Source organism: Amblyomma mixtum, chromosome 2, assembly GCF_055824585.1.
Source record: "Amblyomma mixtum isolate Tamu chromosome 2, ASM5582458v1, whole genome shotgun sequence".
NCBI classification, from domain to species: Eukaryota; Metazoa; Arthropoda; class Arachnida; order Ixodida; family Ixodidae; genus Amblyomma; species Amblyomma mixtum.
The window spans coordinates 248,973,874-248,998,957 of NC_143013.1; the positions used below are offsets into that span (position 1 = coordinate 248,973,874).

The window sequence follows — 25,084 nt, forward strand, 5'->3', positions numbered from 1 at the left end:
TTACACTGTAGCGAATTTCGATTTTCTCAAATTTTTCTAATTTAGAGAATGATTTCAATACGTTAGCGCGTTTTTTATCGAAAAAAGCACGTTAATCAGGTACTGTGGACAGACGGTGTTATTTTAATTCTAAAGGTATACGTTAAGCACTTGTTTAATTAGAACTCCAATAAGGAGCACTTTTACCAGTCCTGAAAAGCATTTATTCTGCTCAGAAGGTTGTAGCCGTAGTCTTCAAAAGTTGCAAGCGCTTCTCACTGCGGTGCTTGTTCCACAAAGTGAAGAAGTCACTGCAAGAAAACGCGCTCTTTGACAAATCATCCTCTTCTCCTAGGCGATTGATAATTGACCACAATCACTGCATCCGTAGTTTTGTTTGAAGTTTTCATCAACGTTGATTACCTGGCGTACAAAAGCTAGTTTCCTCTTCTCCCGTTTGAAACTAATGTCGTCAAGCGGGCAATACGCGTTCGAAGTTTGAAACATGGGAGGGTCATTACCATTAAACCGTTTTACGTAACCTTTTTCAAGGTCTACGTGGTGCCCGCTGCGACGAAAACATGGGAATGCACACAATATGAAGTCATCTTCCCTGGGTATTGAAAACTTCACTTCTGTTCTCCTTCCTTCTGTTCTGACATTGGGCCTCACTCGTGTACAAACACAGTTCATTTCACTGAACAACCCACATGTCTCTAGCGGTAGGGCTTCCTATCCTGCCACCTCGTGAAATATTTGTCGTGACTACATGGTAAAAGCACTGCTGCTTGTGTCCCTTTTGACGAGAAGACTTTGCGCGGATGCTAAGTCCGCCAAGGTAGGATAACATTCCGACTTCACCCTGCTAAGATTCTCGGCGGAAATCAAAGCGCATCCCCACAGTCAAAACGCAAGACTGAATACATTTATGGTAGAATGCGCGGTGGACATTTGGAGATAAACAATTTTTCCACTGGTGCTCCAGTTGGAAGAGAAAAAATTATTTCATTGTTTTGAAAACATCTCTTACTTTCGCTTACTCACGACAATAAAAACGAATGCTTTCGCTTTTACTTGAGAATACCTGCTTTGCTGCTCCTTCCGGCGTTTAATACAAAATTGTTTCAACTGGGGCTATAAAGAATTTATCATCGGCAGCGACGGTTCCGAGTTTCTTAACTTCGATGTCCGCATTCCATAAGTGTTCTAAACTCGAAATTTTTGTGTCGTAGATGCTGCAGTTCTATAAAGTCCTAACCGCTAAAAAGGTGAAGAAGTTGTGAAAGCGAGTCCCTTTCTGCATTAGACAGCTGTAGCTAGTTCATCATCGTGATCAGCCTAACTACGCCCACTGCATGGAAAAGACCTCTACCATGTCTCTCCAATTAACCGTGTCCTTTGCCAGCTGCTGTTACTATATACCTGCAAAGTTCTTGAGCTCATCCGCCCATCCAGCTTTCTGCCGCCTCCTAATTAGAGAAAGAATCAAACATGGATTAAAATTCCGAGGTGATATCCTAATATCTTCAGAACAGAAAACGGCCCCAGGTGATACAGGATGTCCATAATAGTTAAGTATTGCATTCATCTCTCTCCATTTCAGAGAAGCAAATCAGTCCATCAAATGATACAGTATAAAGCCCTTCTTGTATCATCTTTGTCATAACGAACGTAATAACCACTTCTCTTGTTCACCACTTCAAGCGCCTACTTGTCACTTCAAACGAAGAGAGTTTTTGGTTTATGGTGGGACAATGTCATTCGAAACTTAAACATAAATTGTATTCGTCCCTAAAAATCAGTTCTTTCACTAGTTATTTCTAAAATCAATGCCTGTTTTTGAGAAAACGTTTGCGCTTATGAAAAACAACCTGTTGATGTTGCCACAATAAGGTCTCTCTTTGCGCTGTCCTGGTCGCTACCTTTAGCTACCAATCGTGACTTGCGGAATATTGATCAGGCAGAGCGAAAACATTCACACCCGTTTCGAAAACAGGGCATCAAAGCCATAAGAAAGCGTCGTACAAGCGTAACCACACGCGGGAAATAAATGTACGACATAGCATCCCGCCAGAGAGGTCGTTAACGCCCCTGTCGCTGCAAGTGTGTCGACATCAGTACCAGCCGAACACGATAATGATAATGATGGCGTGGAGATAAGCGAGCACTCTGGAAGCGCTTTAAACTAACCACACTGGATTGGAGATACCAGCCGCTGGGAAAGTTCAAGGCAACGGCCTGTGACGATGCTTCTGACTACAGAAATAAATAAAAGCTGGCCTTCACAGGGTAACTCAGCAGTATTGGTCTTGTCTTTACTCGTTACCGGTTTGCATACATCTCCCGAAGCACAAGTGAATGCTCCTTGCTCTTTTTTCTACACCTGCGCTCAGAAATTCGCACTACGATGGTGGGGAGTGAAAGAACCACCACATAACTGTAGACGCGAGCGCTAAATCAGGTATTCGTTTCCAAAACATAAAATTTAGTGCTATTAACTGATGAGAAAAAAGGGCAAGGAACCGTATGAGGATAGTAATCTCAAACTGCAAAATGCAAGATTCAAGTCAGAAAGACTCCGCCCCTTGCCAACAGGTCCCGGGATAGCGCCGAAAAAAGAAATACAGGCCTGCGCATACTACAGGCATGTCTCGCTCCTGACACCGAGTATAAAACTGGGCTGAGCGTCCCTGCAAACGCATCATTTCTTCGAGCCCTTCAGAGCTGCAAGAAATCAGCAAGCATGATTGCCGTAAGTAGCTTCTTACTACGTTGTCCTCAGCCCCAAATTCTTAGAACGAACGTCTGAATGCCGAAAGCAGCTATCGGTTTCTTTCATCCTCAATCGGGGCAGTTCCAGCGCACCGTTTATATGTATTGTAGGTACTTCTGAATCCCACTCAAATCCTTTCATTGAAAATAGTGTAGGAAAGTGTGTACGGCCAATCAGACTACTGCGCTATTCACGCATACAAAAAGCAGCTACATTGGTGAATACATTCAAAAGATCTGTTTGTTTCACTGCTTGTTAATTTTTGTACCACAATTCTCACGTTCTTTTTCAATAATTCTTTTCCTGGCCTTTCATTCTGCTGCCACTTTTACAAGCAGATCACGGCACATTTCGTCTGCAGGTCCTGTGCCTCTTCGCTCTTCTGGGCAACGCCCTGGCCGTGTACGTTCCCACCTACGGCGTTCCTGTGGCCGGCTACCCCACCGTGCGCACTGTCTCGACCGTGCACGCCGCCCCCGTAGCCGCCGCCGTCACTGCCGTCCACGGCGTTGTGCCTGTGAAGCCCACCGTGCACAACGTGGCTACCCCGTACGGCTACCGCACCACGGGCGTCAGCTACAGCCATCGGGTTGATGCCCACCCCGTGCGAGTCCGCTACGTGTACGGCCTCAGCCCGTACGGCCTCAACTATGGCTACGGACTTAATGCCCTCGGCTACACCACCTTCTTGAAGAAGTGGTAAGCATTCGATACACCGCAAGGATAACGTACTTGAGGATGCTGTATAAAGACCCTCAGCGTTTCTGTACGGGATTCTCAGGGCCAACTAGCTCTATGTAGTTGGCAGCTTCAATGAGGACCTTTCTCAGCGCTCAATTTCATGGGATATATTCAAGAGCGTTCAGAGTCGAGAACCGTAACTGGCCCAAGCTGCGCCATTATAACAAGTTACGTTCTCATAAAGACGGTTACCGTTAATTAGATGTTTAGAGCCAGAACCTACATTACGGTTACCTAGTTGTTACCGCTTAGGTATCTGCGGTTATTGCCTGTCTCTATCACAAACAACTCTCTAGTATTTGCATACTGTGTTCAAATGCTCTTTCTGTGTTCAAAGCAATGTCTTCAAATGCTGTTTCTAACCAATATAGTTGTTACAGTTTTTGTTCATTTGTGTTCATTTTCTTTCTTCTGCAGAAACGGCTCCAAGCGGTAGAAGAACAAGCCTCGCTATTAAATGGACGAAAGCAAGTCTGCTGCATAACGATATAACGCCACTTTCTGCCATCGAATGCGCTTTCTGGGCTCAAGGCTGAAAAATAAATTCGCAGAAACAACCAATGCACTAAGTTTGCCAGTATTTATTCCTTTTCGTATTTTTTTACATCCCTCTTCTTCAAGCAATGTTAAGTGTTCATTTATTTTTGTGCATCTTTAGTAATGTTCTGGCTCTGAGAGAGTTATATTACCTTGGTTTACTAGAACGATACATTACCTTGGTTTTAATGTAAAAACAATTCTCTTAATCCTTTCGCCACTCTTTTCAAGGACAGTAAAAATAATAACTGAAATGAACGCAATGAAAGCATTATTACAAAACAATACACTCTTTCGTACTCGTGGACAACTTTTTGGGATGTTTTATTGGTAACGCATCTCTTCTTGGGCTTCGTACAGTTTGTTTCAATGCCGTACTAATAGCGCGAAGGCATTTACTGCATAATTAATGTTTTACTGTAACCAGCTGGGAGCAGTTAGAGTTTTGACAGCAACCATAGACATACCTTACACGAGGCAAAGGCGCCGTGGTGAGTATAAAAGATGTCGGACTATAAGAGCTCAGGCTTTATTTTATGTAGTTATATACGACCTGAAAGGAGCCTGTTGATCACGAAAAGCACGAATGACATTGACGTCCTTGGTTGCTACCACCATGAAAGCGTAGAACTTGACACCATTACCTTCTAAAACAAGTCGTTGACTAATGTTCCTACGCATTCACTGCATATAGCACTTTCGGTGTATTCTGTTTTGACATCATAATGCTGTGTGCTGGGAATCAGCCGTTAGCTTTCATTTCACTTAATTTATTGATTTGTAAAAGGGGCTGAGCGGTCTCCGGACTGCGATCAGGAATATAGATCGAAGACAGATGCATGACCTAAAGAAAGCCCGCACATTTTGCGTCATGAACAACTTGGCGGCGACTGTCACCAGCATCTATAAGTAACATGGGCACTATACTAATCCCTTATTTCTAGAAAGTAGCATCCTCCTGCGCAAGAATTGACGATGAATGGTCCCACCTAATCGGCTCTTGTTCCAAGTTATCGATTTAGAACTAGTTTCTCTATTAAGAAATAAGTGATGATCGTCATATTAACCGACCTCAAGTAAATGTTCTCATGCTTCAGAACACGCCTGAATTATTCTTGATACTGTGACATCAATTGAAATTGTCCATAATTTCCGTTTCCTAATAGTGGGTTGTGCAGCAAGGTCTGATGAACTGTTCTATTACCAGTGGTCTCTAAGAGATTAGAGTATGTAACTGATAGCCAACGAAGAAAGTCCTTATTCTTCAAAAGCAGCATAACCAAATATCAAAGTGTGTTCCACAAGAAAGCGTTCGGGGAAACTGCCCACCTAAATAAGGGAGGAACGGCTTCCAATACTGGCTTTACCTGGTGAACATCCGCATAATTTTTGAAAACGTTAATGCACAAGTCAAAATTTTTGACTTGTGCATTAACATTTTGAATTAACTAACAGCCTCAAATGAACAGGCACAGAGACATTCCGTCTAGCTTAGAATTCATCTTATGCCGCACCGCTAAAGAGAGAGAGCAAAAAAAAACATTTATTACAAACAATGATAAGGAGGGAGGCCCCCAGAGGGCCAGAAGGTGGAGCCCTCAGTCCAGGGTCCCATCTGGCGTAGCTATAGGTGGCCCGGACGACCAGGTCAAGAAGGTCATCCAGGGCTCTGCTACATTGGAGGGCATCCCAGTGGGACTCGGAGGGGTGGGGTACGGCAGCAATACCCATTCCGCATATATTGCCATGTAGGCAGAACCTAAGCGAAGGAGGAGTACTTGCGCAGAAGGGAGCTCAAAAAATTATGTGCTGATGAAAGAAAGAACAGTGTCAATGTCTGCGAAGTGAAAATGCAAAGACGACCCCAGCCCGTTGAGGGCACCCATTAAACACTGTCGCGTCTTACCCTTAAGGTGGAGCTTATGCGTCCCCTAAAGTTTTGTTTCAACTTGATGACAGTTATCTGGTGGCACCGAGTTATTGCGATATATTTAGATACGGATATATTGGGATATATATATTGGGATATATTTAGATATTTTTAGATAATGTAGTTTTAATTGTTGGTATCAAGCTTGTGCAATGAGAAAAGCCAACCAAAGCTACACGCTAAATAAAATCTGTAAAGTATTTCCGACCCGAAACAAGCCAGTGTTAGAAAAATACAGCTCTCAAGGTCAAGAAGAAAAATAAAATTGCTTGTTAAATACATCCAAGACAGTTTTCATGATAACGACAATTGGGAACATCAAATTTTGCAGTTACGCAGTGACGCCTCAAATATTGTCGGTATATTAAACAAACTCGTTCATTTCAGCAACCTGACAAAAACGCCAACAGTACTATGTGAGAATTTTTCTCCTCTCCTATATTACCAAACTTCAGAGCGGCTGTAAAAACAACGCCCAAAAAACTGACACCTGCGTGGCGCAAGACTGAGCGACAACTGCTGAGGCATTTTAAAGCTGAGGCGCTGAGGGTTCCGTTCACCGCGAAATCCAGTGTCGGCGTTGTGAGCGAAAAATCACGTGCAAGGCTCTGACATGCGGCCCCAGAGAGCAACCTAGGAGGTAGGCTATACTCTGTGCTTACTTTGTATGGGATTTTTACTGAGACCTTAAATATACTGTGACTTTGGTTTTCTAACGTTTTTTTTTTTCTTTTTCGTCATGGCCTGCATTCTGTGCTTTGACTGTCTCTCTCAGACTGTGACTTTGACTGCGCTATGCCTTTGGTTTCCGCTTGTTTTAATTTTTGTTTTGTTTTGTACTACTCTGTTTTTCCTTTAATTATTTTTCGATTCATCATTTCGCTTCTTTTCTTTGTCTTATAGGCCTGGCCAAGAGTTGCTGGTCGGGGCTCCCTTTTTCTTTCTTTTATGCTATATTTACTTTTTCTGAGAGGACCAATAAGAGGGTAAAAAGGGAGCCGCCTAGGTCGCATGGCCTCGAGGTTTCATCACAAACTGCCCACCGGATAGTGAGCAAAGTGCTCACCGTGGCAGCTGGAAGTTATACTTAATAAATGGTCGCTCAGGGAGGAGCAAACCGGGCCGCGCAAAACCCACCGTTGGGAGCACCTGCCATCGCAGGGCAGTGGAGCATCGCTTAACCGTTGGATCACTGCGCCAGTAGGGGTATGAGTACTCCCAGGGATCTATGAATGTAAAGCAGAGAATGACCAATTCTGCATATATCGGAATTAACCCATTACTCTACCGCGTGAAAAACATAAGTGTCCTCTCCAATTTTCATTTTACGATAGAGTGAGGTAAAGAAGTTGAGTGCAACTATTCCATTTTTCACTCTATTTTCAAGTGTTACTTCTCTGCCAGCTCTTAATAGTCGAAGGAAACCTTGGGATCTGAAATGTGGTAGGAGATATGTTCGACCGTGCTTAACCACGGCACGATTCTGAAAGACGAGGGCTATGCATGTGTTTCAGGAAGCCGTCACAGGGGTGCGAGGAGTTACGAGGGAGAGGATTTATTCTGTCGCTTGGAACCAATAGCAAATCACGTGGAAAATAGATATACATACTAACGTCGACTTGCTCAACAGAAATTTTGCGATGGTTCGCGATTCGGGAGAAAATATTAGAAAGTGTATCCTTTCTCTCTGCTACGCCCTCTCTGATATAAAGTAAAAATTCGGACGTGGTTGTTACGCGTTCCAGCCCAATAAATCTGATGAAAGTTTAAACAGCTTTTTATACAACTTATTCACCTTAGACGCTTAGTAGTACGGGATTACGGTATTTACCAGTACCTTACTGATTTTTCGATTTAAAGAACTATGGTGCTTGTTCATAACGCAGGCAAACTTTACAGAGGGGTGAATTAAAAATTTTATCAAGCTTCAGTGACTCATGTAGGGTATACGTTTATTATGCGATGAGCTATGGTATTAGTCAAGGATGCCATAAAAAGGTTATTTCAAAGCTGAGGTGTTACTTCACGGCTCGGTTAAATGGTGTGCTAGCCGAGCACGCTTTACGAGCCTTGATAAGGACTCTTTCTTTCTACAAGGTAGTATCAGCAGCCCTGCGATGCGTACGAAGTGCATTTCACTTGAGATCGCTCTCAGCTAAAGGGTCGTCTTCATCCACCCGTGTGATAATTGGCTGATTATGGTCAGTGCCAGCATAGCCCCGCTTGAAGTTTTCATCAGCAATCCCGATCCTGAGTACAGAAACTCCCTAAATCTCTCGCCTGAAACTAGTGCCGTACAGCAGGAAACAAGCTTCCTGCAGTTCCAAACAGGCACACTTTCACGGTTGAAGCTGTTCTAAGTGTCATAAACGCTGCCGATCTCTAACAGCGTGATCACTACGCTGTTCACATGACTCGACAATTAATACTGCTCACATTGCATGTACTTAATATCAAGCGCGAAGCTTTGACATGTGACACCAGTTTCAAAGGAAGCATGCAACTCCAGTTAGGCTTGGGCCATCGAAGCCAAATTTATGAAGCTCATCTGTCATCTATCTCTGAGGTCTGAAACTAGAAGACGTACGACACAAAACCACTGTGAAAGTTCCAAGAATTGAGCCCTGCTCGCTTTTTTCGGCAACAAATCGCTACTAACGAAACACCTCACGGGCAAAGGCGAAATAAATCAAATCAAATCAAATCAAGGTTTATTTCCCATCTAGCAGTACAGATGGAGGATTCGTAGAAAAAAGCCGCCCTTGGGCAGCTTGACGAGTCTACAATCCTAATTATTGACAGGGAGGCAACACAAGAGTTTATAGTTTTAAAAAACAAGCACATCAAGGAAGCACCGGAGAATACACGAAACAGCAATGTGTATACATTATGAAACTTAAACAATGTTATTCAAAAACAAATTATGTAGTTCACGACGTGACAAAGAAAACAAATCGAGGTTAATGTGGATATACCTATTTAGAAGAGATGGAAGTGTGTACTGAAGGCATTCCCTACCAAGATTTAGTCGAGGTGTTGGCACTGTCCATTCTTCGCCACGTCTTGTTGGATATACTGATTCTTTTTTCCTTAGTTCTGCTAAATTTTTAAGATTCGTTACATTCTTCTTGATTTCTGTTTTAAAAGTAACACTGAGGCGATATTTATAAAGATTATGTGCTTTAATAACTCTAGAATGACAAAAGAAAGCTGCACTTGGATGTCGGAACGGTAAATTATATGCATTTCGGAGATATCTTTTTTGCATTAAATGAATACGTTCAAGGTTAGTGAATGTTGTAGTGCCCCACACCAACTGGCAATAGTTTAAATGCGAGTTGAATATTTAATTGTATACCAGCATCTTAGTTTTTGTGGGAAGTATGTATTTTAGACGGCCTATAACACCAGTGATTTGAGCTATTTTTTTCAAGATATAATTGACATGATAATCCCATGACGTACTGGCAGAAAATATGACCCCAAGGCATTTAAACTGCTCAACAATTTCTACAGCCCGCGAGTTTAATAACCATGCCCGTTCTGATACTTTGAAATTGACGCCTACAAAAGTTATCGAACATACAGCTGACCGCACGACGAAAATAAATGCGCGCCCCTACATCGCACGTGAGGGGCCGTTAACGCGCGTGTCTTTCAAGGTTTGTCGACAATGATACTGCCCGGAGATAAAAGTGATGGCCTATAGATAGGCAAGCAAGTGTAAGCGCCTAGAAATAGCCACATGGTGGAGAGGTACCATCTACTAGGAGTGCTCAATGCAATACGTCGTCGGACACTCCCTCATAATAAAGGAAGACACAAAAACAAGCTCCTGCCAGAGAGGACTCCACGACATTGAACTTGTCTTTGCTGGTTACCGGTTTCCATATATTTAACGAAGTACGTGCGAACGCATTTTGTTTTTTTACTTGTTCCGTGCTCCAAGACGCTAAATGCGACGGCTGCGAGTAAAAGAACCAGCACATAAGTATAGCGACCACTGCTAAATCCGGTCTTCTAACTGATCCACATATCAGTTCAAGGCTACCAATGATTAAATAAAACAATACAAAACCATAGTGACTATAATCTAAAAATGCCGAATAAGCCAATCGAAGCAGACAAACTCCGCCCCTTACCTGCAAGTCAATAGATGGCTCGCAAGAAAAAAATTATCCACGCAAACTGGCGGCATTTCTCACTCCTGATCACGACTATAAAATACGGCAGAGAGTCCCTGCATAACCATCATTTCTGAGCGCCGTTCAGAGCTGCAAGAAATCAACTCAACCATGATTGCTGTAAATGCCTCGTTCCTCCGTTCATCCAAGCCTAAAACGTCAGAACTTCGAACCTTTGCGTGCAGAACTTCGAACCTCTGCGGAACAAGTCAGGCTATCAATAGATTTGTTCCTCTAAAGATGCAATGCACAAGAAATTTTATTGATACTGCCCAATTGGCGTGCATATCTCGCCATTGAAAACAGAGTACGCAAACGGATATGGCCAGTTAGACTACTGCAACCATTTCCGCAACAAAACATTCATCTCCGAAAACATTCTCAGCGTTCCCATCTTGCCTGTCCGTGTTACTCTTTCTCAATTTTTCTACCACAATTCTCATGTTCAGTTTCAACAATTCCTTTTCTGGCCTTTCATTCTGCTTCTACTTTTACAAGTAGATCACGCCACATTTCCTCTGCAGGTCCTGTGCCTCTTTGCTCTTCTGGGCAACGCCCTAGCCGTTTACGTTCCCACGTACGGCGTTCCGGTGGCCGGCTACCCCACCGTGCACACTGTCTCGACCGTGCACGCCGCCCCCGTATCCGCCGCCGTCACTGCCGTCCACGGTGTGGTGCCTGTGAAGCCCACCGTGGACAACGTGGCTACCCCGTACGGCTACCGCACCACAGGCGTCAGCTACAGCCACCGGGTGGACGCCCACCCCGTGCGCGTCCCCTACGTGTACGGCCTCAGCCCGTACGGCCTCAACTACGGCTACGGACTGAACGCCCTCGGCTACACCACCTTCTTGAAGAAGTGGTAAGCAGTTGACACACCCTAGGGATAACTTACTTAAGGGTGCTGTGTAAAAAACCTCAGCATTTCTGTACAGCATTTTTAGGGCCAGCTAGCTCTATGTAGTTGGCAGCTTCAAATATGAGGACCTTTCTCAGCGCTCCATTTCATGGGATATATTGAGGAGCGTTCAGAGTCCAGAACAGTAACTGGCTCAAGCTGCACCATTATGCCAAGTTACGTTCTCATAAAGACGGCTACCGTTAAGTCCAGATGTTTAGAGCCAGAACCTACATTACAGTTACCTGGTTGTTACCACTTAGGTATCCGCGGTTATTGCCTATCTCTATCACGAACATCTCTCTAGTACTTGCATACTGTGTTCAAATGTTTTTCTGTGTTCATAGCAATGTGTTCAAATGCTCTTTCTAAACAATAGAGTTGTTACAGTTTTTCTTCATTTGTGTTCATTTTCTTTCTTCTGCAGAAACGGCCTCAAGCGGTAGAAGAAAAGGCCTCTCTATTAAATGGACGGAAGCAAGTCTGCGACAATAAGAGATAACGCTACTTTCTGCCATCGATTACGTTTTGTGGTCTCAAGGCTGAAAAGAATAAATTCGCAGAAACAACCAATGCACTAAGTTTGTCAGTATTTATTCCTTTTGGTATTTTTTTGCATCCCTCTTCTTCTAGCCATGCTAAGTGTTAATTTATTTTTGTGCCTCTTTAGTAATAAGTTCTGGCTCTGAGAGAGAGAGGTATTACCTTGTGGTTCTGTCACCCAGATGCGTCTATTCATCAGTCGGCCCTCCAACATGCGCTAGATGTCTTGACATCTCGCCTCCCACCTCTGGGTCTAACCCTCTCGCCTACTAAATCATGTTTCATTCGCATTGGAAACAAAGCCGGCTTACGGAAAGCAGTCCCTTTAAACTTTACAGTGGATAGTTTTCCGATTCCTCAGGTAAAAAATTGTTCGTATTCTTGGCGTCCTCCTTCATACCTCTGGGACTGGCACCCCTTGGCTGACAGCCACACGTAAATCAGCTTACGCTACTATAGGTCTGATTCGTCGCATAGCTATGCGATCTGGTGGCGCACGTGCTCATACGGCCCGCCAGCTTGTGCGCTCTATCCTTCAGCCACAGATAATATATCAGGCACAATTTCAACGTCTCCCCCGCACACAGTGGGACTCCCTTGAAGCTATCAATCGTGAGGCTATGCGCGCAATAACATTTTTGCCTTGTTTGACACCCATACCCGTGCTTCAGGAGTTCGCCCAAATTAATACTCTCAGTGAACTCATCGACCAGCGGATGGCAAACAGAGCTCGCAAACAGTCTCTAAAACTTCATCGTTTAAAGACGCTCCCTCCTTGGTCGTATTGTGAACTCACAGACAATCGCCCCACTGTTTTCCCGTCGGCATCAGCCGCGCATCTGCCTGAAGGGTGCATATTGTACACCGATGCATCACATACTGCAGAGCGGGGAGTTACTGCTGTATATATCCCTCCCATCCGCATCTCAACTCTCGTGCGACGTACACCGCAGATACATGTACCCCCCTGGCGTTGGAACTTCAAGCCATTTACAATGCCATTGCTTCCCTTCCGCTCGTTCCCACATTCAATGCAGTTCATATTTATACAGACTCCCTCGCCGCCCTTAAAAAGCTTAAGGCTGTTCGACGCACATTCCAGATTACACAATCAATTCACCTACTCTGCGCAAAATACCCATGTCCTGTACGCATACACTGGATTCGCGGTCATGCTCACGATCCACATAACATTCAAGCAGATGCTATGACTCACATTGACACATCAGATGACCCGCCACCTTCCCCTCTTCCCCCAGATCCGTTCCTGTCCCATGTCTCCGATTCACAAGCTCTGCGCCAGCGAACACGCGCTCTAATTCCTCCGTGTTCGCACCCTCTCCCCCGTAGTCTAACTCGGCAGGAGGAGGTATCAGTGCGCCGGATTCGGGCAGGGGCGGCCCTGACCCCATCTGTCCGTTATCGGTGGGGTGATAAATATCTGCCACCAACTGACAGGTGCCCTCACTGCGGCGCTGCACCGGACATTTGTGATGTGCGGCACCTGTTGTGGACTTGCCCAGCGACGGCCCCTATTAGGAAACGGCTCCTCAGGGAGGTCGGCCTGTGGTGGAACCGCGACGGGGACTATGTGAAGTGGACTATGGACAATCACTTCACCAGCAGCCTATGCGAGTACCTCGCCGAAACTGGTCTACACTCCTTCTTTTAACTTTCTGTAACCTACATTCCACTCCCCCTTTTCTCAACTTATGCCTCAAGGCAGACTTCACGAACAAAATGTATTACCTCGGATTAATGGAACGATATATTGACACGTGGATTAGAGGTAGAAGAAGAAGGAGAGCGCAATCGGTAAAAGTAGACGACGCTGAAGTGTAGGTCCGTTTTTCTGGTGCCCTCGTTTCCTTGTTAACCTCGTGGTGCCCTCGTTCTGCCGCTGCAGTTCCCTTTCAGTGTAACAACTGTTACACATCTGGTGGAGGTTCGGGGTGCGCTTCCCGACCTGCGTACGCCTACGAGATAAAAACGGACCTACACTTCAGCGTCGTCTACTTCTATTGACTGCGCTGTCTTTCTTCTTCAACGTCTAATCCACTTGTCAATGTTCCCTTGGTTTTAATATAAAAACAATTCCCTCAATCCTTCCGCCAGTCTTATCAAGAACAGTAAAAATAATAAAACCAATGAACGTAATGAAGGCATTATTACAAAAACAATACACTCTTTCGTACGCGTGGACAACTTTTTGGGGTGTTTTATTGTTAACGTATCTCATCTTGGGCTCCGTACACTTAGTTTTCAATGCCGTACTAATAGCGCGAAGGCATTTACTGCATAATTAATGCTCTACTGTAGCCAGCTGGGAGCAGTTAGAGTTTTGACAGCAATTATAGACATATCTTAAGCGAGTCAAAGGCGCCGAGGTGGGTATAAAATATGTCGGACTACAAGAGCTCAGGTTTTATTTCTTCTAGTTACATACGACCTCAAATGAGCCTGTTGATCACAAAAACCACGAATTCCATTGAAGCCCTTGGTTGCTATTACGACGAAAGTGTAGAACCTTACATCATTAACTTCTAAAACTTGCCTTTGACTAATGTTCTAGCGCATTCACTGCATTTAGCACTTTCTGTATATTCTGTTTTAACATCATAATGCTGTGTGCTGGGAATCCGCCATTAGCTTACATTTCGCTTGATTCATTCATATGTTGGTTCTACATCTTGTCGCAGGGAAAATCATGTCTGAAGTCTGCTGCACTTGTAATGTGGTCCTTCTTGAGAGCGAGGGACGCGTGGCTTGTTCAGAGTGCGCACGGGAGTACCATTTCGGAAAATGTGCTGGAATAGCGGAAAAGTCTTTCAAGGGAAAATCTGACGCTGCGAAGAAAGCGTGGCGATGCCAAGATTGCCGGAGTTCGACGTCACATGGTAGCTGCAGTGATGAAAGTAAGACCGATGGAGATATAAGGGCTATCCTTACATCTATTAATCTGAAGGTTGAAAGCCTACCAGCCCTCGTAACTCGAGTGGAAGCCATAGAGGCATCTGTCACGCACATGTCTGCCATTTTTGAAGATTTGAAAAAAAACAATCGGTGTGCAAAACAATGAGATAAAAGTGCTCAGAAAGACGGTGCAAGAACTGGAGGAAAGGGAAGAAAACAACCTATCAGCTCAGGTTCAGCTTCAACGAGAAGTAAATGAGCTTAAGTTTAGAAGTAGGCAACTTAATCTTGAAGTTCATGGTGTTCCTTTTCGGAAAGATGAAAACTTACTCACCATATTGAATGAGGTTGCAGATAAGCTCGACACGCCTCATCTCGTCGAACAAGACATTGTCTCGGCACACAGGCTGCCCGCTCAGAAGGATAAGACACCCGGCATAATCGTGCGCTTCACAAGGCAGGCGATCAGGGAATCGTGGTTGAGTAAGAACAGCCTAAAAGACAGTAAGCCAAAAATCTTCATCCAAGAAAACATAACCAGGCACAACCGAGAACTGCTTCTGGCAACAAAAAATTGGGCGAAAGAGGCTGAGTTCAAATATGTATGGTACACCCATGGAAAGGTTCTTGTGCGGATGATGGATGGGGCAAACGCAATTCATATTAAATGCCTCAAGGATCTTGATCGCCTTAAGCCAGAATGAAGTATGCACTGTGTGCTATACTTAAGTGAAGAGGGCAAAGATGTATGAGCACACCTTTTACTCGGCAGACGAGCTGAACATTACGGTTTCTAATTATAGGTCTTCCACACTAAAATGTGTACACCTAAACGCAAGATCTGTCTGCAACAAAATTTTATCTTTAGAAGAATTCTTCAGTAAATTTTCTTTTAGCTTTTCTGTTATTATGTTCAACGAAACATGGAGCACGAACTAGAGTGACGTTTTCAGAATGAAGGGCTACAATACGTACTATGTCAAATGCCCTTGTGGTCGCGGAGGTGGCATTGCAATCCTCACTTTGGAACTGTGAACTGCTTGATTCATTTAGCAGAGTGCCTCCAGACTAGGAAGTGTTAACTTTAATTGCAGATAAGGTAATATAATCGGTCTGTTATCGACCACCAAACGGTCATATTTCAACATTTCTTGATTTTTATGAAGGCTTATTTCTTTCATTTGTTGTAGAGAACAAGTATAAGCTGATCGCCGCGGGTGATTATAATATTGATATGGGCGTTAACACTCCTATTGGTACAAATTTTAGCAACCTTCTCATCTCATATGGGTTTGACAACGTGATTAATGTACCCACCAGAATAACAACTGAATGCGAGTCAGTGCTAGACATATTTATAACAAACCTTTCATCGCAAGATATAAAAGCTGGTGCCCTATCGTGTCCCATCAGTGATCATCTTCCCGTGTTCCTTTGTTTAAAAGTTGCCCGCACTCTAAACTGTTCGTCGGCTGACAGTCTTTACCAGCCAGTAACTGATACGGCTCTCAATTCGTTTAGAAGTGAGCTGCTTCAAATAGACTGGCGCGAAGTTCTGAATATACATGATGCTAACAACGCCTACAATGTTTTTTTAGATGCCTTCAAAAGATTGTACAATGCTCATTTTCCTGTTAAACGACGCAAAAAGAGTAGAAAAATTCGAAAGCCATGGGTTACTCATGAACTGTACCAAGAAATGAGAGCAAAAGATAAGCTCTACAGACAGTTTTTAAACACCCGCAACGATGATGATTTGACCGTTTTTAAAAGGTATCGGAACCAGCTAACGAAAAAGCTGCGCACTGCACGTAAAGAGTACTTCTCGCGTATTTTGGACGACAAAAATGTGCCGAGTGAGTTGCTCTGGGACAAATTAAACACGCTACTGCGTCGCGATAACCAACGTAGCTGCATTTCTAAACTAACGATTGATGGCAAAGTTTTTCATGAGGCGGAACTGGCTGATGCTTTCAATAAATGTCTTACAAGTATGAGTACTCCACGCAGTTCCTCAAATGCATGCCGGTATATCAGCACGCGGAATGAAAAATCAATATTTCTACAGCCAGTGAATGAACAGGAAGTAATTTCAACAATAAAAAATTTAAAAACAGCACCAGTAGGAATATTGACGAAATTCAAATAAAACCAGTAAAGTATGTCGCAGATGTCATAGCACCAGTTCTAACGCATATCTTTAATAAATGTCTGACGACATCGACATTTCTGGTGAAAATGCAAACTGCAAAAGTAGTAATGCTTTTTAAAAAGGGAAGCCGAAATGAATTGGGCAATTACCGTCCGGTGTCTATCTTACCTATATTTTCTAAGCCCCTTGAAAAAATAATTCACTGTAGGCTTGTAAGTTTTCCTGACCACTGCGACTTAATAACAAAACACCAGTTTGGGTTTAGGAAGAATATGTCTACTGAATTAGCTCTGCTTCACCAGAAAGAATACATTTTAACGCATTTTGAAAGCAAGGAATAGTAGTCGGCCTATTTGTCGATTTTTCCAAGGCATTCGACTTGGTGAATCATGATGTTCTGCTGCAAAAGTTGGACCTTTACGGTATACGAGGGTGTGGATTACAGTTATTACAATCATATTTGTCCCATCGATGTCAAGTCATTCATTCATTCATTCATTCATTTATTGATACTGTCAGCCTTTCTCAGGCTATTACAGGAGTGGAAAACCTAATAAATTCACATTCAAAACAAGGTACATTTCACAACTGCGATATCGACACAAAAACAAAGGAAAAATCAAACAGTAGACAAGAATAACGTATGCAAGTGCTGAGGCAAAACTATTACATTGTTGTACTACGGTCCAGGTAAGATTTTAGGCATTCTAGAAAGGCGTCGAGGGAGTTAATATTTACAATGGACTCTGGCAGCATGTTCCATTCTTTAATAACACGAGGAAAAAAACTGTACTTAAAACAATCGTTATAAGAACGCGGCACAGGAATATACATGGAATGGCGATGTCTTGATGTTTCATTAGGGTGTATTGTAAAATATGGTGATGTGTTGATATTCAAGTGGCCATGGATTAAAAGGTAAAGAAATTTCAGCCTATCTACCTTAGTGCGGTATTCTAAACTTTTAAGGTTTGCTAATTTACATAATTCGGTCGGTGAATCAGTTCGGCGATATTTATTGAAAATAAAACGGGAAGCAAGTTTCTGAACTTTCTCAATTTTTAATTTGTTAGACGCAGTGTAAGGATCCCAAACAATTTTACCAGTAGTCCAAATAACCAACTCGCGATCACGAATCCGGCCACTGCTTTGTGGTGTCCCACAGGGTAGCATATTGGGCCCCTTGCTATTTAACCTGTACATTAATGACATTGTTAACATTAACCAGGACGCCAAATTTATTATATACGCAGATGATACTAGCATATTTTTTTCTGGTAATCACATTGATAAACTCATCACTGATTGTAACGACACCATAGTCCAACTCCTGCAATGGTCCTCATCCAATTACATGAAGATTAACGAAAATAAAACAAAAGTAGCTGTCTTCCGGCCGAAAAATAAACCTGTTCCTCCTCATTCTGATATTGTTTTAAACTCTCATCCTGTTGGCATTGTTGACCATTTCAAATGTATTGGTGTGATATTAACTGCCAATATGTCCCGGGAATCTCATGTGAATTTTGTATTAGTGAAACTTGATATGATATTGCCACGTATCGTTGTAGTGTTTGTTCGTTATTTTCCGTCAAAGCGGTAGGGGCTCGAACAAAAGTGAAAAATAGTTCACTTGACGAGGTTCAAGCCCCTCTTTATAAGGCATACAACGGTTGCGCAACGTATTTACATATGTAGTGATTGATTTTCCGGACACACTTTACACAAAAAAAAATGTGCAAAGCCACTGCACGAACTGAAGCAAAATAACAAAATAAGAATATTGCATTTTCATGTCGGAAGATAACATAAGCACAATACATATATAAAGAGCAGAAAAAAAACTTGCTCGAATAACCGGTGTAGTTGGTCGTCTCCGATATATGCTTTCTACTAAAACAAAAGAGCAGAAAAAAAACTTGCTCGAATAACCGGTGTAGTTGGTCGTCTCCGATATATGCTTTCTACTAAAACAAAAATATTGGTCTATAATTCTCTTTTCTGTTCACACGTCAACTACTGCCAGGTTGTGTGGGGCACAACTACATTCTATAACACACAAAAAATATTCCATATGCAAAAACGGTATTTACGTCACGTGTACAATGCTGGCTACAATGCAACCACTGCAAAATTTTTTCACAGTGCTCATGTTATCACAGACCACAAGCTATACCGTTACCGTTTGAGCTCTCGGCTTAAATATGAAGTGAAAAAAATATTCATAGCCTGGATGCCTTGGCACATTTAGAAAGAAATGCTAAATGTTACCAGACTAGATATGGAGAAAACTGGAAGGTTGCTGCACCACGCTTGAATTCTGGTATGGAACGATTGTGTTATTTTCTGCCATCTCTGTTAAACTACTATCAGTCACTGAATTTTCATTTATTTAGTTGTTCCACTGTTAAACTTAGAGACATGTTTGCCGATTGACTAACCTGATTTCATCTATTCTGATGTTTGTTTTACCTAGCTCAGGACTTTTTTCCTTTATTTTGCACTGATGCAGTGTCTTGATTTGTTTATCGTTTTTCATTATCCGGTGCTGTCTACACGCTGCCTTCTATATGGGGCTGCGGACTCGTCAAGTTGCCAAGTGGCAGCTTTTTTTCCGTAGCTCTCCATCTGTAGCATCGATGGAAATAAAGATTTGATTTGATTTGATTTGTAAAAGGGGCTGACCGGTCTCCGGACTGCGGTCAGGAATATAGACCGAAGATCGAGGCATGGACCTAAAAAAATCCCGCACATTTTACTTCATGAACAACTTGGCGGCGACTGTCACCAGCATATATAAGTAACATGGGCACTATTCAAATCACTTATTTCGAAAAAGTAGCTTCCTCCTGCGCAGGAATTAACGATTAATGGTCCCACCTAATCGGCTCTTCCTCGAAGTTATCGATTTAGAACTAGTTTCTCTATTAAGAAATAACTGATGACCGTCATATTAACCGACCTCAAGTAAATGTTCTCATCCTTCAGAACACGCCTGAATTATTCTTGATACTGTGACATCAATTGAAATTGTCCATAATTTCCGTTTCCTAATAGTGGGTTGTGCAGCAAGGTCTGATGAACTGTTCTATTACCAGTGGTCTCTAAGAGATTAGAGTATGTAACTGATAGCCAACGAAGAAAGTCCTTATTCTTCAAAAGCAGCATAACCAAATATCAAAGTGTGTTCCACAAGAAAGCGTTCGGGGAAACTGCCCACCTAAATAAGGGAGGAACGGCTTCCAATACTGGCTTTACCTGGTGAACATCCGCATAATTTTTGAAAACGTTAATGCACAAGTCAAAATTTTTGCCTTGTGCATTAACATTTTGAATTAACAGCCTCAAATGAACAGGCACAGAGACATTCCGTCTAGCTTAGAATTCATCTTATGCCGCACCGCTAAAGAGAGAGAGCAAAAAAAAAACATTTATTACAAACAATGATAAAGAGGGAGGCCCCCAGAGGGCCTGAAGGTGGAGCCCTCAGTCCAGGGCCCCATCTGGCGTAGCTATAGGTGGCCCGGACGACCAGGTCAAGAAGGTCATCCAGGGCTCTGCTACATTGGAGGGCATCCAAGTGGGACTCGGAGGGGTGGGGTACGGCAGCAATACCCATTCCGCATATATTGCCATGTAGGCAGAACCTAAGCGAAAGAGGAGTACTTGCGCAGAAAGGAGCTTAAAGCATTATGTGCTGATGAAAGAAAGAACAGTGTCAATGTCTGCGAAGTGAAAATGCAAAGACGACCCCAGCCCGAAGAGGGGACCCATTAAACGCTATCCCGCCATACCTTTAAGGCGGCGCGTATGTGTCCCCTCAAGTTTTTGCTTCCTCTTGATGAAAATTTTTGGGTAGCACCGAGTTATTGGGATATATTTAGATACGCAGATGACCGTAATGTAGATTTAACTGTTCGTGTCATGCTTGTGCAACAAAAAAGCCAACCAAAGCCACAAGCTAATAAAAAAACATCTGCAAGTATTTCGGAACACAAGCAAGCCCTTCTTCGAATGATAAAGCTCTCAGGGTCAAGAACAAAACTATAATTTCTTGCTAAATACAACCAAGACTGTTTTCATGATAACACAAATTGGGAACATCAAATTTTGAAGTTACGGAGTGAGTCCTCAAATATTTTTGGTGTATTAAACAAACTCGTTCATTTCAGCAACCTGACAAAAACGCCAACAGTACTCTGTGAGAATTTTTTTTCTCTCCTATATTACGGAACTTTAGAGCGGCAGTGTTCGTTCCACAAAGTGAAGAAGTCACCGCTAGAAAACGCGCTCTTTGACAAAAAGTCCTCTTCCCGTAGGCGATTGATAACTGACCACAATCACTGCAGCCGTAGTTTTGTTTGAAGTTTTCATCAACGCTGATTACACGACGTAAAAAGGATAGTTTCCTCTTCTCCCGTTTAAAACTAATGGCGTACAGCAGGCAATATGCGTTCGAAGTTTAAAATATGGGAGGCTCATTACCATTAAACTGTTTTACGTAACCTTTTTCAAGGTCTACGAAATGCCCACTGCGGCGAAAACATGGGAATGCACACAATATGAAGTCATCTTCCCTGGGTATTGAAAACTTCACTTCTGTTCTCCTTCCTTCTGTTCTGACATTGGGCCTCACTCGTGTTAAAACACAGTTCATTTCACTGAACAACCCACATGTCTCTTCAGCGGTAGGGCTCCCTATCCTGCCAGCTCATGAAATATGTGTCGTGACTGCATGGTGAAAGCACTGCTGTTTGTGTCCCTTTTGACGAGAAGACTTCGCGCGGATGCTAAGTCCGCCAAGGTAGGATAACATTCCGACTTCACCCTGCTAAGATTCTCGGCGGAAATCAAAGCGCATCCCCACAGTCAATGCGCAAAACTGAATACATTTATGGTAGAATGCGCGGTGGACATTTGGAGATAAACAATTTTTCCACTGGTGCTCCAGTTGGAAGAGAAAAAATTATTTCATTGTTTTGAAAACATCTCTTACTTTCGCTTTTGCTTGAGAATACCTGCTTTGCTGCTCCTTCCGGCGTTTAATACAAAATTGTTTCAAGTGGGGCTATAAAGAATTTATCATCGGCAGCGACGGTTCCCAGTTTCTTAAAGGTGCACTGAAGAAGAATCTGAACTCGTCTTTTTGCCGCGGGAGCTCAATCTACACGTTCTGTGCATTCTTAGAAACGTCGATTTATTGACCTGTGTGGCCGATTTTCCTAATTAAATCGAATTAATATCCGGCTCCCGCCTTTTTTTTTAATTCTCCCTCGTACGGTGGGCGGAGTCGACCAGCGCGCGGAGTGCCTTTCACCCAGTCCCGTGGCGGCTTGCTACTCTGCCATCGGCGGAGTAATACGCAGTAATCCGCAGAAGCAAATAGTCCGCGCGTATTTTTATTGCTGGGGGCTTATTTTGCGGCTATATTATCAGCGAATGAAACCATTTATTCATGGAAACCCAAAAAACAACATAAAGCGAAAGCAAAGCCTCCACGGAGCTGGCTGAAAAGCACTCCACGCGTTGGTCGACTCCGCCCACCGTACGAGGGCGAATTCAAAAATAAAGGCGGGAGCTGGACGTTAATTCGATTTAATTAGAGAAATCGGCCACACATGAAAATCAGTCGCAGTTTCTAAGAATGCACAGAACGTGTAGATCGAATTCCCGCGTCAAAAAGGCGATTTCAGATTCCTCTTCAGTGCACCATTAACTTAGAAGTCCACATTCCATAAGTGTTCTAAACTCCAATTTTTTGTGTTAGATGCCGCAATTCTATAACGTCCTAATCGTTAAAAAGGTGAAGAAGTTCTGGAAGCGAGCCTATTGCTGCATTAGACAGCTCTAGCTAATTCATCATCATCAACAGCCTGACTACGCCCACTGGATGGCAAAGAGCTCTACCATGTCTCTCTAATTAACCATGTCCTTTGCCAGCTGCTGTTACCATATACCTGCAAAGTTCTTGATCTCATCCACCCATTTAACTTTCTGCCGCCTCCTAATTAGAGAAAGAATCAAACTTGGATTAAAATTCCGAGATCATATCCTCTTATGTTCAGAACAGAAAACGGCCCGAGCTGATACAGGTGTCCATAATAGTTAAGTGTCGCATTCATCTCTCTCCATTTCAGAGAAGCTAATGGGTGCATCAAATGATACAGTAAAAAGCCCCTCTTGTAAAGGCATCATCAAGAGTCATCTTCGTGGTTCGAGCGAACGTAATAACCACTTTTCTTGTTCACCACTTCAAGCGCCTACTTGTCACTTCAAACGAAGAGAATGTCTGCTTCATGGTGGGAAAATGTCGTTCCAAACTTCAACATAAACAAATTCTATTCGTCCGCAAAAATCAGTTCTTTTATTCCTAAAATCAATGCCTGTTTTTAAGAAAACGTTTGTGTTTACCAAAACAACCTGCTTATGTTGCCACAATAAGCTCTCTTTGCGCTGTCATGGTCGCTACCTTCAGCTACCAATTGTGACTTGCGGCATATTGATCGGGCAGAGCGAAAATATTCACACCCGTTTCAAAAACAGGGCATCAAAGCCATAAGAAAATGTCGCACAGGCGTAACCGCACGCGGGAAAGAAATGTACGACATAGCATCCCGCCAGAGAGGTCGTTAACGCCCCCGTCGCTGAAAGTGTGTCGACATCAATACCGGCCGAACACGATAATGATGGCGTGTAGATAAGCGAGCACTCTGGCAACGCTTTGAACTTACCACACTGGATAGGAGATACCAACCACTGGGAAAGTTCAAGGCAACACGGCCTGTGACGCTGCTATTGACTACAGAATTAAATAAAAGCTGGCCTTCACAGGGTAACTCAGCAGTATTGGTCTTGTCTTTACTCGTTACCGGTTTGCATACATCTCCCGAAGCACCAATGAATGCTCCATGCTCTTTTTTCTACACCCGCGCTCAGAAATCCGCACTACGACAGTGGAGAGTGAAAGAACCACCACATAACTGTAGAGGCGAGCGCTAAATCTGGTATTCTTTTTCAAAACATAAACTTTAGTGCTATTAACAGATAAAAAAAAGGACAAAGAACCGTCTGGAGACAGTAATCTCAAAGTGCAAAATACAAGACTCAAGTCAGGAAGAATCCGCCCCTTGCAAGCCGGTCCCGGGATAGCGCCGAAAAAAGAAGAAATACCGGTCTCCGCATACTACAGGCATGTTTCGCTCCTGACCCCGAGTATAAAATTGCGCTGAGCGTCCCTGCAAACGCATCATTTCTTCGAGCCCTTCAGAGCTGCAAGAAATCAGCAAGCATGATTGCCGTAAGTAGCTTCTCACTACGTTATCCTCAGACCCAAATTCTTAAAACGAACGTCTGAATGCCGGAAGCAGCTATTGATTTCTTTCTTCCTCAATCGGGGCAGTTCTAGCGCACCGTTTATATGTATTATAGATATTTCTGAATCCCACTGAAACCCCTTCATTGAAAACAGTGTAGCAAAGTGTGTACGGCCAATCAGACTACTGCGCTATTCCCACACACAAAAAGCAGTTTCATTGGTGAATACATTCCCATGATCTGTTTGTGTCGCTGCTTGTTAATTTTTCTACCACAATTCTCATGTTCACTTTCAACAATTCCTTTTCTGGCCTTTCATTCTGCTTCTACTTTTACAAGTAGATCACGCCACATTTCCTCTGCAGGTCCTGTGCCTCTTTGCTCTTCTGGGCAACGCCCTAGCCGTTTACGTTCCCGCGTACGGCGTTCCGGTGGCCGGCTACCCCACCGTGCACACTGTCTCGACCGTGCACGCCGCCCCCGTATCCGCCGCCGTCACTGCCGTCCACGGTGTGGTGCCTGTGAAGCCCACCGTGCACAACGTGGCTACCCCGTACGGCTACCGCACCACAGGCGTCAGCTACAGCCACCGCGTGGACGCCCACCCCGTGCGCGTCCGCTACGTGTACGGCCTCAGCCCGTACGGCCTCAACTACGGCTACGGACTGAACGCCCTCGGCTACACCACCTTCTTGAAGAAGTGGTAAGCAGTTGACACACCCTAGGGATAACTTACTTAAGGGTGCTGTGTAAAAAACCTCAGCATTTCTGTACAGCATTTTTAGGGCCAACTAGCTCTATGTAGTTGGCAGCTTCATATATGAGGACCTTTCTCAGCGCTCCATTTCATGGGATATATTGAGGAGCGTTCAGAGTCCAGAACCGTAACTGGCTCAAGCTGCACCATTATGCCAAGTTACGTTCTCATAAAGACGGCTACCGTTAAGTCCAGATGTTTAGTGCCAGAACCTACATTACAGTTACCTGGTTGTTACCACTTAGGTATCCGCGGTTATTGGCTATCTCTATCACGAACATCTCTCTAGTACTTGCATACTGTGTTCAAATGTTTTTCTGTGTTCATAGCAATGTGTTCAAATGTTGTTTCTAAACAATAGAG

The 25,084-nt window shown here is 43.5% G+C and overlaps 3 protein-coding genes across 3 annotated transcripts; all 3 read left to right on the forward strand.

The window, feature by feature from the left end:
• Window positions 1–748: 748 nt before the first annotated feature.
• On the forward strand, window positions 749–3,455 carry LOC149363411 (uncharacterized). The gene is made up of 2 exons (XM_089568525.1): window positions 749–817; window positions 3,114–3,455. The coding sequence occupies exons 1-2, from the start codon at window positions 749–751 to the stop codon at window positions 3,453–3,455; spliced, it is 411 nt and encodes a 136-aa protein (XP_089424651.1).
• Window positions 3,456–10,255: 6,800 nt separating this feature from the next.
• On the forward strand, window positions 10,256–11,010 carry LOC149363412 (uncharacterized). Its single transcript, XM_089568526.1, has 2 exons — window positions 10,256–10,264; window positions 10,669–11,010. The coding sequence occupies exons 1-2, from the start codon at window positions 10,256–10,258 to the stop codon at window positions 11,008–11,010; spliced, it is 351 nt and encodes a 116-aa protein (XP_089424652.1).
• Window positions 11,011–21,370: 10,360 nt separating this feature from the next.
• On the forward strand, window positions 21,371–24,671 carry LOC149363413 (uncharacterized). The gene is made up of 2 exons (XM_089568527.1): window positions 21,371–21,454; window positions 24,330–24,671. The coding sequence occupies exons 1-2, from the start codon at window positions 21,371–21,373 to the stop codon at window positions 24,669–24,671; spliced, it is 426 nt and encodes a 141-aa protein (XP_089424653.1).
• The last annotated feature ends 413 nt before the right edge of the window (window positions 24,672–25,084 follow it).